General features: G+C 32.8%; 2 protein-coding genes across 6 annotated transcripts; both read right to left on the reverse strand.

The window, feature by feature from the left end:
• Positions 1 to 243: 243 nt before the first annotated feature.
• On the reverse strand, positions 244 to 8,853 carry LOC123676084 (PI-PLC X domain-containing protein 1-like). The gene is made up of 6 exons (XM_045611768.1): positions 8,329 to 8,853; positions 7,688 to 7,827; positions 5,639 to 5,856; positions 2,805 to 2,981; positions 2,444 to 2,748; positions 244 to 1,336 (listed from the first exon to the last, which is right to left on the reverse strand). Exons 1-6 carry the CDS (start codon positions 8,423 to 8,425, stop codon positions 993 to 995), a joined length of 1,281 nt encoding a protein of 426 aa, XP_045467724.1. The 5' UTR covers positions 8,426 to 8,853; the 3' UTR covers positions 244 to 992.
• Positions 8,854 to 10,693: 1,840 nt separating this feature from the next.
• On the reverse strand, positions 10,694 to 13,292 carry LOC123676085 (PI-PLC X domain-containing protein 1-like). Of its 5 annotated transcripts, none has more exons than XM_045611770.1 (7): positions 13,222 to 13,292; positions 12,952 to 13,076; positions 12,393 to 12,532; positions 12,071 to 12,291; positions 11,737 to 11,916; positions 11,308 to 11,612; positions 10,694 to 11,187 (listed from the first exon to the last, which is right to left on the reverse strand). In XM_045611770.1, the coding sequence occupies exons 2-7, from the start codon at positions 13,016 to 13,018 to the stop codon at positions 10,829 to 10,831; spliced, it is 1,272 nt and encodes a 423-aa protein (XP_045467726.1). In that variant the 5' UTR covers positions 13,019 to 13,076; positions 13,222 to 13,292; the 3' UTR covers positions 10,694 to 10,828. The 5 variants fall into 5 exon arrangements, with proteins under 5 accessions (XP_045467726.1, XP_045467727.1, XP_045467725.1 ...); XM_045611771.1 differs by lacking the exon at positions 13,222 to 13,292 and having other exon boundaries at positions 10,694 to 10,905; positions 10,988 to 11,187; positions 12,952 to 13,213; XM_045611769.1 differs by lacking the exon at positions 13,222 to 13,292 and having other exon boundaries at positions 12,952 to 13,212.
• Between the last annotated feature and the right edge of the window lie 598 nt (positions 13,293 to 13,890).

Genomic DNA, 13,890 nt, shown 5'->3' on the forward strand with positions numbered 1-13,890 from the left:
TGATATCATATCCGCACGCATATGGAGAGTAAAGCAAATTTATTTATTTATAACGCATATCTGAGGTATTTCCATTAAGTAATTATTACATCAAAATATGTTTCGAAAGTACTTAATATTATTTGAACTTGTTGAACTTGTATAATGCAGATTGAATGCTGCGATTCTCAATTTTCGAATTGGAACGAAATCATTTTTATTCATTGCTAGTGTCGTTTTTTTTTAGTATTCAAAATGCAAATAGAGTTTTTCTTTTTATTTTATTGTAATATTATTATTTACAATTAAAGCTTGTACATTTGTTATTTTCACACAGAATTTCTCACTCAATAGGCTATTTGACAAATTCTTCAATTCCTCTCAAATATTCCCTGATGTTAATTTCAAATCTCATAGAAAATTGTTCAAAGAGAACGCCACATCGCAATTCCATCCAGTATGGAGTCAGTGACGTCAATTGTATGAATTAACAATCCAGTGTCATATACGAAAACATTTGTTTTCATTATTGATTCAACAATTTTTGTTTTAAAGATCATTTTGATATAAGTGATAAACTCATAAGTATTTGTTATTATTGTTAATATTGTTTGAATTCATTACATTCTTACAATTTGATTGAGGTTGAAATACAATTTAGTTTTAAATGCTTTATAGTTCAATAACCTTCCTACAGAGAAAATCAGAGAATATCAGTTGAAACTATTAGAATAAATATCATATTTCATTGAAGAAAATTTTGTAATCCGCTGTAAAACATCAAACGTAAAGGACAGAAAATGAAAATGGAACTTCAAATTGACGTCATCAGGTTTGCCCAATCTCATGTATTTCTCAACACTTGTCAACAGACATTAATTCTTAGAGTTTTCAGAGCTTTTTTGTATATCTTATAACACATTCTTTTTGACAATATTGTTATATTGTTCTTAAAATTCTAATCTTGGAGGAAACTATTTTTTAAACTGTCAAACAGCCTATTCAAATATTCTTCAAGATAACCTGAACAACTTTCGATCATTAGTCTCCACTGCAAGGTTAACCATATCGTTGCCTAAGAAGAAATCAGTAGCGATGATGTTGATGTTGTCTGATCGGTTTTGATACCTCAGCCAAAAACCTAAATGAGGGTTGACTTCATCTGCTAACTTCCTTAAACTTCCTGTAGGGTGGAATAGAACATAGGTTTTGGTTGGGGTGAGTTCTGCCATAATCACGCTCATTGGGTTGCCATATTGCTTTCGGCTGCTTTTGTCGTGTACGTATTTTTGTAGTTTATCAGTTGATATGACGTTTGGCCAGTCTCGGCTGACTTCATACCATAGCCATTGGTTGTCTGAAAAAAATATTTTTGGAAAATCAAAAACCAACATTTTTCGGATGAATTCTGTGACTAAATACTAAGTACTGTCTAATATGTCGATATTACACAAAAAAAGGAAAAAAAAGGAAAAATAGAAAAAGGAAAAAGGAGAAAAAAGAAATAAAGGGGAGATAATGGGTGTTTTTTCCGAGGTATATAACTTTAAGTTGGCATTACTGTTCAAGATGGCGACCGATTTAACAGCTGTCAAGTGATTTATTCTCAGTTTGGTTTGGCAATTCATCATGAATAGACTCACGCCTGAACAACGCTTGCAAATAATGAAATTTTATTTCGAAAATAATGGTACTGTGCGGAATACGTATCGCGCACTACGTCCATTAGCGATGAAGCGCACTTCTGGTTGAATGGCTACGTCAACAAACAAAACTGCCGCATTTGGAGTGAAGCTAATCCTCAAGTGTATGTCGAAACACCGTTACAGCCAGAAAAACTGACTGTTTGGTGCGCTTTATGGGCTGGTGGTCATTGGTCCGTACTTCTTCAAAAACGATGATGGCCAGAACGTTACAGTCAATGGTGATCGGTATAGAGCCATGATTACTAACTTTTTCATTCCTGAATTGAACAACCATGATGTCAAGGAGCTGTGGTACTAACAAGACGGCGCAACATATCACACAGCTCGTGCCACAATCGGTTTATTGAAAGACATGTTTGGTGACCGCCTTATTTCACGTTTTGGACCTGTGAATTGGCCTCCAAGATTTTGTGATTTAACACCGCTAGACTACTTTCTGTGGGGCTATGTGAAGTGATTGATCTATGCGGATAAGCCACAAACCCTTGACCATTTGGAAGACAACATTCGCAGTGTTATTGCCGATATACAGCCACAAATGTTGGAAAAAGTCATCGAAAATTGGACGTCCAGATTGGACTACATCCAAGCCAGCCGTGGCGGTCATATGCCAGAAATCATATATAAAATGTAATGCCACAAGATTATCTTGCGGATAAATAAAATTCATGTCAATCGAATGATCCATCGTTGTTTTATTGCAATTTAAAGTTTTATAGCTCAAAAAAAACACCCTTTATATTAGCTAGGCGACTCACCGTTCACAATTCTCCTGTTATTGTAGCTTATTATAACCCTTCCTCCACTAGCCCAAACTTCATCCAAAGTTGGCCCTTCGTCATAGTACAGTTCATGTCTTGGATATATAAACTTAGCAAACTTTCTCTTCACAATATTCAGCAAATGCTTGTGGTTGTCGAGAGTAAAATTCAAAGGACTATCGAATGAATGAAAATCTAAGACGACTATCTCCTTAGGAGACTTTTTGAGGAAAGCCACCACATGATCTAACTCATCTTCGAAGGGCGTACATCTGGCAACGCTGTGCGTGAGGTAAACTTCACTGAAAAAAAAGAGGGCTTTTGAGGTTGTTACTATTGTACGAAAGGAAGAACTGACTTGTTTTCGAAAATTCCGACTCTAACATCAAAATATCTGATGCCAAAGACGAGTTGCTGCCACCAGTTTCTATCCTGGCAGAGTATGTAATTTTTTATGAGGAAGGGTTGACCTCTCCAACTTCCTGAATTGTGGGTGCCTGGAATCATCAAAGATCCCAATCGGAGTTTGCCATATCTGAAAGTGAGATCAAAGAGTAAAAATCAATGAGGAACGATTTAGATGAATGTTAAATGGTTTTTTTCTGCTGTTATTCAGAATAATCTGGAGGATATGTGGTTTCAATATGACGGCGCCACTTGGCATTAGGGATTTTCAAGCCAAGTAGTTTGACATTTTAACTACCTAGTTGACTTGAAAATGAAGCTCGTGAAAAATTATATACTTGAGCTTGACTTGACTTGATTTTAGATATTTATTGCTTGACTTGATATTAAGCTACTTAATATTACTTGCGCTTGATATGCACGCGTCGCAGGGCATATATTTCTGCAATCTCGTGCGCGCTTAGACTAAATAAAGTGATTCCTCGAGCGCCGAGAGACTGAAGTATTCGCCAGTGAGACTTTATTAGTAGTTTTCTCACATTTCTATGAAAACTATCAGTAGATTAAGGTAGTTTCAGAAATATCTTTCTCTAATTCTGTGGTTATTCCGTTCATTCTTCCACATCTTGTAGAACAAAATCGTGCGAGAATATATCAGAAACGCACAGTTTTCATGGTTATATTTTATTATTATATGTTGGTACTACGAACTTTTCGCCACGGCTTTATCTGTCAATTCATCAATTTGCCTCAAAGAAATCAGTTCTGCCAACCAACATTTTTCAATGCAAAAGTCACTAAATGATATTTATGGAAATATTTCATTAATTTGAATAAGAATGCAATGAATTAGAGAAAATAATGTATAATACTCTTACAGAAGGCTCATTCTACCACTCGTTCATTTCAAAACTCGCCACTTCGTGGCTCGTTTTTGAATTTTGAACTCGTGGGAGAATATCAATGCCTTCTGCACTTGTATTATAAATAACTATTCCAAACTCGGCCAAAATGGCCAAGGATACTTATCATCGCCAGCATCTTCAGCTCCTGTTGAAAGACAACTTTCCAGAGCTGCTCTTACAGTTACAAAAACCCGCAATAGGTTAGGCGTCGAATCTAAAAGATGCCTCATGTGTCTTAGATCCTTGATGGAAAATTATGAAACCAAACAAAGCCTGAAGGTTTCTCAATATTAAAAAACTTTATTTTTTATTTTGTTATGATTTATAGTGATTTAATTTTTGCTTTTATTTCAAAGAAGTTGATATATACGGTATTTTTATACATTGAGTTTAATAAATAAAAGTGGTTTTTGTAAGGTTCCTTCTCATTTCATTATTTCTTCATTGATGTGACACTACACAATAAAAACATAAATGATAAATTAATATGGACATCACTTGAGATTGAAAAACTTGAGCTTGATTTGAAATAAAGTCAAGCTCAAGCTAAGTAGCCTGAAAATCAAGCCAAGCCGTGAATTCCTAATTGTTATTTGTAGCTCTTTATGCTTTACTCCTATCCTACTAATTTATCAACGTTATCAATCGATAATAAATTAGTAGGATCTTACTACCGGTCCTTTATGTGGAAAAGTGATGAAAAATTGGGTTGACAGAATACAGAAGGTACGTATGGACAGAAGTCCTTGTGGTCATTTGAAATATGTTATTTTTCCATACATAATGGCATAATGTAATCTTCATATATGTAATAATTCATATGCTTTTGTTTATTTTTGAATTGTATCATCGCCATTAGAATCCTCATTATTTGTAAACACGCGACTAGAAAATTTTATCTCTGTAAAATACTCTGTTTGTCCTTCGAATACGAAATGAAGTATTATCTATGTGTTAATGGACAATATATTGTGGTGGAATTTAGATCTAATGTCCAACAATTAACAATCATTGGATTCCTGTACGGATTTTCACAATTCCTGATGAAATCACACTGAAAAACACAATTAAACATAATTTAACAATTGCCAGGATGTTTCTTGTTCGGATTAGGCTGAGTCATCCACTTTCAAGAGAATTATCTGTCTACTTTGTTTCGTTTAATATTTCTAACGATTTATATAATTTTGTGGTCGTTCTGAAAATTAAATCAAGAAAAATACTAGTTTGAAGTCAGCGGTAATTTCGCACGTAAACTTTTGCTTCGATATAATTAAATCAGTGTTCTCAACATACGAAGCATTAAAATTAGTTCCAAGACAGCATTTACTGACATTTTATTGAGAGTATCACTTCATTTTGAATGGGTTTCCAATATAAATGATACATTTTGAAATGGTTAATTATAACCAAAAATAAGAACACAGAATTGCCTATTATTTTTGACATTTCTTATGTCATTTGTGTTCAGTAGGTTATGCAATTTGATCATAGAAGATACACGCTTCAACAATGTCTAGAAATTATGAAATTGTTTCATTACACGATACAAGATTACTAGTACCAAGTACTGAATCGTATTTTTCTCAGTGTTCACAAATGAGCACTGATTTCGGTATCACAATTTACCAATGTTGCAATTATAACCATTTCCAATGGTATCACAGTATATAGCCGGGCGGACGGTTGGAATCGATTTCAACCTCGAATTCTTCAACTTCTTCAACTATAATTGTTTGAGTCTTCTATCGTCATCTGGCCGAAATTTTAGCCTGCTGTTTACGTGAAACAAGAATTAAAAATCGAAGATGCTGATTTTCTCAAATCCACTAATTTATCCACTAAAATTTAGATAGAAAATCTATGATAACCTCACATTTACCTTGACATCCAAGTCGGTTGAATTTCCAAGCATTTTCTGTCTACCAAACTTCCCTCCCTTAGGCTTTCCACAACTAGAGGTAGACAATTAGCATCCAGATCTGGACCGCTATCCAATTTGTTCCATCCTCCAGGAAAATCTGGTTCGTCTGGAAAAACGTATTTGGTTCTGTAAGTACCTTGCCTCTTGTCTCTAACATCTACTGAGTCATGAATTTGCTGCAAGTGGAAACTTGAAATTAATTAATTGATTGAATGATTAACAACGTATGTAGAGGACAAATGAAATTAACGTTAAGGTTAGCTATTATGATTTATGAACAGGTGTGTTCAGTAGACGATGATCTGCAAAAAAAAATTCTAAAAGATTACATATTCTTCTCATTAAATAAAACAATTTTTTCATTTACCATTTTGAATATTTTAGAGATTTCTTGGATTATTTTGAGAAGAAATATGAAGTATGAACATGAGCTCATAAATGCTTTGGTTTTGAGATACTGGGTGTATCTTGTAGGCCTACTTTTTTGTGATGATCATATCAGTTCATCGAATCTTAATGGATCCTTGCTACAGATTGGACAAATAAGTACCAATATCAATTTATTCATCACAGCTTAACAACTGGATCTTCATAATCATTTTTCTGGGGATTACTAGAGAATTGTTTGAATTTTTTTCCTCGAAAAAGGTAGCAAATACAAAAAAACTACAAGAAATCAAAAAGTGTGGTACTGGATCAAAGTTTGTTTTAACATTTTTCTGAACTACCAGTGGTTTACCAAATAAAGGTCTGGAGGAAGCAGGCACTGTTCCAGAAAAAATATAACCCTGTGGATTTGTATTCAAAATAAGTATATTAAAATATTGGAAATTTCGAATTCGAATATATCTATGACTAATTTGAGTTGAATATATTGAGAAGGCGCTATGAGAAAACTTGAAAAATTAAACTTTAACTCCCTGAATCTCGAAAACAAAACATTTGCGAGCCCAAGTTTATAGGACTTTTTTTCTTAAAACAATCCGACGAATCTGTAATTTAGGAACACCCTGTGCAGTGGAAATATTGCAATCAACATGCTACATTCTTCAACTAAACTTGATAGGTTTTTCTTCAAATATTTGGATAACGAAATATTTTCAGCATTATTTTTGAGATCTATATCCAATTCAGATTTTTTCCATCCAATTAGACATTTTTCTTTTTATTGGTATTTTAAAGAAATTTACAGTGCAAGATTTTCCAGTTCTATTTTTCTTCGAACAATTTATTCATTTACTAGAAATGATAAACCACAACCACCTATATTTTTCATATATCTACGTCAATAGTTGGAATTTCTGGCTGGATTAGAATTTTTTCTTCGAAGACCAATTTAAACGTGTCACCTATAAAAATACAACGAAATATGTACTCATTTGTGTATTTTTCATCAATAAATAAATCCTTTGTTACATATTCATCATTAAATGGTAAAACGATATATTTTTCGTGATTTTTCAATATTTACCTACTGTTTCCTCTGGACTGTGAAATAATGTGCGTTCCATCTTTTGAATGAAATATTTCATTACATTATGAGATCATAGTGGCACGTACCACAAATCTAATATTTGGCTTTTAGTTCTAAATTCCAAGGCCGCAAGTTTTTGCGAAAATAACGTAACATAATGAAATTCGTGATGGATTTGATAAAATCTTGATATTCTTCTGAGGGAAGACTCATTTCTGGTGATCTTCAAAAAAAAAAATTTAACTTCTGTAAAAAAAATATTTGTTTATTCTTGAATTCTTAATTTTTTTTTGATACCTCCTGTATACTCGTTAGATCAACCAATAAAAACATTAATCACGAAGATCAATTCCTCCTTTCACATTTCATCCATGAGTTGAATAATTCAGAAACTATTTGATACGATAGTTTTCACTTCTATTATTTGGAATAATATGTGAACGAAAAAGTCATATAATCGGTTCATGAATGAAATGTCGATCAAAATTTCAAGCCTGTGGTTTTTTTCATAGTATATTTTTATGATTACTCACCTCATAGGACCTGGAATCTGTCAATAGCAGCAATAGAGTATCAGGTGGATTTTGACAAGTGAATTGCCAATTAAGTACAATATACGATTTAGGACTAGCTGATACAGTTATATATAATGGTCCACAGGAGTAGCTTCTAACTGAAAAATTCATATGATGAAAAATTGCTCAGAAAATTCAAATAAGTAATACTTGTTTATTTGATATACGAATCAATTAAGAAATTGTTCGTAATTTCGTACTATTGATTTTCCATTTTCGCGCTATCTCTAAAAAATTCAAAATTGATCATGCCTCAAAGAATGAAACATTAATTTTTGCAATGATTCATTTTGTTATTTTGAAATCATTTTTTTATATGATCACTTACCTATGCCTTTTTCAATGAGAGATTTTTGAAATTGAACACCCAGATTTCACATATGTATTTTAGAATTCATTTACTGTAAATTAAACAGCCAGTGAAAAAAACCTTCCAAAACATTCGAATGGTTGTAGGTATATTTTTAATTTTAACATAGATACTGCATAATGAATAATCCGATTTAAACCCATTACAACACTTTGTAAAACTAAGAACAATGCACCATAGGAAAAGGTAATACGTACTAAATCAACAAAAATAAAACGAAATTGCTCACCATTTCCTATAGACCTAGCCAAAGGCACAATACAAACAAAAATTGTCCAGAGGAAGAAGCTCATCTTAACAAGACTGAATTGTTTGCCCTTGGTCATAGCAGAAAATTAACTTTGTATACTTTCAACTCTCAATCATTGAAATGTCCACTTTTATAACGAGATTCTTCAGCTTTTGAGAATGCCTCGCATAAAATAGATATGTGATTTTTTAACACCATTCTGGTTTAAATACCTCTTCAAAACCTTTGTTGTATTGGCAGTTATAATTCCGATTGTGTGACAATTCTAGGAATTTGGGTAGGAATTTCCACAATTCACATGTACACTTGACATCTTTTTCGCGATCACTCTTTTGGAGTACACTCCTGCGAATTGATGGAAAGTGAACACCAACAGCTGAAGAATAAGTCAGGAGGTCCCCACCAACTCTGCAGAACATATTCATGTGATATTTTGGCGGTCTATTGTGTATTTTCACAATGTAATCTGGTGCTATTTTTCATTGAACTAAGCGATACTCTTGATAGGTCTGCATTGACTGAGACCAAGTCATTCATAGAGAATCAATCAAGAAGATAAATTAGAAATGAAGTGAAGGAGTTTGAGAAAATATCTACTTTGTTCGACTGGTATATTATTTGCGTATCTGACGAAACTTATATAGGAAATGGATATTGAATAGTTCAATGCACGAATACCGGAAGTAGTTTTTAAGATGAAGTCTCGAAATACTCTCTTCGATTTGCTCCAAGACAGGTATGTTTTTCTGGAATAGTTCCGGTGTTCAAACAGTGTATTTTCTATATCTAGTCCAAAAATTAAATTTAGGTAAAGGATAAAGTCTGATTGAAGCAATATGAGTGTTTGGTTATACATATTTGTTTCTACTTGAAAGAAAATTCAAATTAAAAAATTATGTCTTGTGTTATCTTATATTTTTTGAGCGCTCTTTTCTTGACAAGAGCTCTAAATCAGTTAGTCAGGATTTTTGTGTTTTTCGAATTTTCAGTTGGGGGCAAGAAAGTTGGGACTTTCTGATGACACGCTATGGTAAAATTGGTATCTCTCGAAGGGTAAATCCAAATACTTACGAGGGTTTTCGTAAATATACCGAATATTGGTTTCTTGATAATTTCAAAACTAAGTATGGGATGAAATTCTGCATTCAATATTTAATATATCATGATGTTATATGTTTTATGATGTTAACCCAGACTAAAAAGACCTTGTTATTCTAGCCTATTTGATTGAGTTTTCGTCAGCACCATCTTAGAATTGATGATATGTGAGCTCAGTGCTTTGATTGCAGCCTGACCAAGGTTTATAGATTTAGACCTTGTTTATAAATACAGACCTTGCAGCTTGACTATCAGAATGTATCGCTTTATCATATTTCTGATAATTTCTTGCTAGGTTAATTTCCACACATCTTTCTATTGCAAGTATCTCTGCCTGAAAGACACTCGGACAGCAGCCTAAAGGTATTGAGCATTTGGTGCCAGTCCCGAATACTCCATCAGCGCATTCTTTTTGAGTACTCGGATTGTGGACTTTACAATCTTCCTTTCTACTTATGGTATCCTTGGAAGCCTTCATCTAGATAAACTTGCCGATAATAATCTCGCCCTTATTCACATAATCTCTAGAAATACTCACAAAGGTCTCATAGAGGCCTAGAAGAGTCGGGATAGAAAAACAAAAAACTCTCTTCTATCTTTTCAAAACAAAAACTTTTGTTTTTCTGGGAAATTCCGATATCCAAACAAATTTTTTTAGAAATTCATAGCTCCAATACTACAACTAGGACTTTGTCATGTAAATATTTCTTTCATTTGCTATATGTCGCTATATTGTCTCAAAATACGTATTTTCCTAACTTAATTGAAATTCAACAAAAAAGAGAACAAGAGAAAAGTTTGAATGGATGTATTCATTTTCGAAATTTTTGATACTACAGGTTATAGATGGTACTATTATTTCTATCAACAGCTTTTAACGAATCTAGAGATAGAATCAAGAGCGATGGTGAAATTCAAGAAATGTGGCGTTACTAAATATAGTAGGATAACTGAAAGAATAAACTTGGAATTAAAAAAAATGCATGCATCTATAATTTTGACTATGTATCTAGAAAGATTGAATGTTGAAAATTATAGGAGGGGTAATTACTCGCAGTGTACCCCTTGGATGCGCCACTGATGAATGTTCTTTATAAAAGTTATAAAATTAAAGACAAAAAATTATTTTATTTTCTTAAGTAGGTATTTGAATTGGAAATAAAATTTTCAAGAAGTACTTATACTTATCACATTGATTAGATAACAATGTATTTGTAAGGATGAACATATGAAAAAATACAAAATCTAACAATGACTCTTGTCAGTTGTATTGTAAATTCGACAACTTTAAATAAATTTCAGCAATGTAAGTTTTTATTAATTTTATCTATTACTTTCGTCTATATTCCCTAACATTTTCAATTAAATCATCAATCTCATCTCATAAATCTATTCCATCTCTCTTCATCAACAGCTTAATTATGTTGATTCCTATGGCATATTCTGTAAGACGATTCCCTAAAAAGAAATCACTAGCAATCAGATTGATGCCAGTAGCTAATTTGTTGTCCCTTATCCATAAGGTGAGATTTCTATTCACCTCATCAGCCAATGGTCCTAAACCTTTTGTTGGATTCAAGGCAATGTATCTCAGATTTGGCGTCATTTCTGCCATTACTACTTTCATAGGATTTCCGGTTTCTTTAGAACGCGCTACTGATATAAGGTAGTTCTTCAGCTCTTCTACATATATTTTATTTCCCCAGTCCCTGTGGATAGCCGGCCAGAAGTATGGATGTTCTGAAACGTTATTTCATTATAAGGTTAAGTTAGGTTAACTGTCAAATTGTCATCATCAATTTTCTGTGGTTGACGTTTCATTGTACTACGGATTTATAGATAAATAACTGTCCTACCCACTTTCAACCAATTCAGGCTCATGATAGGCCACTATGATCGATTTATTAGAAGCCATTAGAGTTTTCAATTTTGGGCCATACTTGTGTTCCCCTATAGCAAACTTGGGAATGATGTATTTTCCAATTTTCTTGTCTATTAGGTCAACCACTTGAATATGATCCGCTTTGGAGAACTCTACCGGTATGTTAAATTTATGTATGTCCAGGATGATTATCTCCCTTGGAGATTTCTGAACGAACTTAGCTATTTTGTCTAGTTCTTTTTCGAAATACGATGTCTGAACCAAGTTGTGGGTGATTCGAAACCTATAAATTGAAAATTTATCAAAATAAACCTGTCATCGAGTAAATATATCAATGTTGGAAGGACTATATTATTATGATGATCCTGAAAAGGTCCCTTGGGGAACCCCGGAGAATACCTACTCACTCGTTGTCAAGGATTCCCACTCTTATATCAAAATATCTTTGTCCGAATACAAGTTGCTCATACAGGTCTCTATCTTGATTCAATACATATTTATCCAACAAAATTGGTGGTACTCCTGTCCAAGCACCAGAATTATGGGTCCCAGGTATAATCATTTCTCCTAGTCGAAGTTCTCCAAAGCTGAGAAAATAAAAGGGACATCGAATGAATTAAATTTGCCGACGGAGACACGCAAAACACAATATATAGAAATAGCAGTTTTTTTCCATGTTCTACATACGGGTAAGTAGGTAGGTGCCCTATAACTTTATTCTTATCATTATTGTATACATACTGTCGCATCCATGAAGGATATATTCTCATGCATCGACGATCTATGATTGTGCTCATTATTCTACTCTCTATCACATATGGTAGACAGTGAGCCCCAAATTCTTGGCGTACATCATCAATATTCCACCCCATGGGAAATTTTTCATAAGGTGTTGGAAATGCCTTTTCGGTTTTGTGGTAACCCCTTAATATACCTTTGGTTGAAATTGTTTCCTCATTTATCTGAAATGGAGGGTGATAGATATCAAATATTCATCCTATATACTTTAAGGATTTCGTGTCGATAGACTTTTATCTGTTTCTGCATCACATATTCGAAATACCTGGTTATTTTCGTCCAATGTATAAAATGTTATCGTATCTGGATGATTTTTCAGTTTACAAAGCATGAAATCCCAATTCAAAAGTATGAATCCTGTGCTTTCTACCGTGATGTATAGTGGACCGCATTTGTAGGCTCCATCTAATAAAAAATTCAATGGATTAACGATATTCTTATCATGCATCTTTTAGTTTAGGTGTTTTTTTCTTATAGATCACATCATCTAGTGCACAACACAAAAATTGTTGAAAATTTGATTATATTTTGAATTATTTTAATAATCTTGAAGTAGATTACTTGCATCACAAAAATGACACTTATAAGACCCAAAAAGAGATATTTGATGTCAGAGTGAGAAACATACCTCTGTTCAATGTTTATTTTAATTTTATTTTATATCACTTCAACTTGAAATCTTTCTTCATCGTCTTCTTATAGTGCACTTGATAGATGAACTTATTGTAAGAAGGCGTAACACTAAATGACTAATCAAGTCAATCCATTTGGTGGTTGTTTTTTTCCTTATCTATAATGAATCTAATTATAAGACTGAAATTTACCATTGATACCAGCCGTAAAGTTTGAAATAACCATAGTTGTGTAGATTGAAATATAAGGATCGAACATTGTTCTGCCATAGACGTCTCATTAGCAGCAACGTGAGAGGAATTAATTGAAGGAAAATCTATAAAGTTAACAATATTGCCAGATCATTGTAAGAACTCATTCGACCATGATATGCTACTTTGATGAGAAGCAATATTTATAGTATGTGATTGATTTTTGAGCTGCTCACATCATTATGAAACTTTTGTAAATTCTTTAATTACCTACTACATTTTATAACATGGTTCACAATTTAATGCGACTTAGGTGGTACTAAAACATTTACTCATTGGAGAAATTGGCCCATTGTTGCTGAGTAAGTCTCTAAAATATAATAAATATGGAGTGGAACCAAATATAATGAATAATTATGTTATTAATGAGTTGAGACTGGATTATATGCAACTTAAAATGCTATAAATATGCGTGCAACCTTGCAAAAAATGCTTGAAATATGTATTATCATTTTCAAAATATGGATTTTGAAAAACAGTGATATTTATATTATATGATTATACAATGAGGGGTTCATATACTTCATAGATGAAGGAGAAAAATAAAAAATATAATACCTACACAGATAAATGGCAAGTTGAATTTTTTTTTTCAATAATACTGCTGTTAGTGGCGGATCTAGAGGGGTGGCGCGTTCAAATATCTCCTAAAAACGTCTTTCCACAAATTGGAAATATCAAAAAATTTAATGCAGAAAACTTTTTGCATTGAATTTTTTGTTATCATTCAATATTTATTAAGACATTTTAAAATTTCTACTGTTATAAATTGATTTAATTTTTTTTATACTTCTCACTGAAATAATAAGTTCAGTATATGGAGAAATTGGAGTAATTTTTTAATATATTGAATGTGCTATCTGGATATTTGGAAATATT

This window comes from Harmonia axyridis, chromosome 3 (genome assembly GCF_914767665.1).
Source record: "Harmonia axyridis chromosome 3, icHarAxyr1.1, whole genome shotgun sequence".
Lineage (NCBI taxonomy): Eukaryota > Metazoa > Arthropoda > Insecta > Coleoptera > Coccinellidae > Harmonia > Harmonia axyridis.

Excerpts from the sequence above, each read along its gene's own strand:
- LOC123676084 (XM_045611768.1), bottom strand. The coding sequence starts at position 8,425 with ATGACCAAGGGCAAACAATTCAGTCTTGTTAAGATGAGCTTCTTCCTC. Across the intron at positions 7,828-8,328 it reads GGCTAGGTCTATAGGAAATG|TTAGAAGCTACTCCTGTGGA; the intron begins GTGAGCAATTTC and ends TGAATTTTTCAG. Across the intron at positions 1,337-2,443 it reads TAACAGGAGAATTGTGAACG|ACAACCAATGGCTATGGTAT; the intron begins GTGAGTCGCCTA and ends TATTTTTTTCAG.
- LOC123676085 (XM_045611770.1), bottom strand. The coding sequence starts at position 13,018 with ATGTTCGATCCTTATATTTCAATCTACACAACTATGGTTATTTCAAAC. Across the intron at positions 12,533-12,951 it reads CTTTACGGCTGGTATCAATG|ATGGAGCCTACAAATGCGGT; the intron begins GTAAATTTCAGT and ends ATTTTTTATTAG. Across the intron at positions 11,188-11,307 it reads TGAGCCTGAATTGGTTGAAA|AACATCCATACTTCTGGCCG; the intron begins GTGGGTAGGACA and ends ATAACGTTTCAG.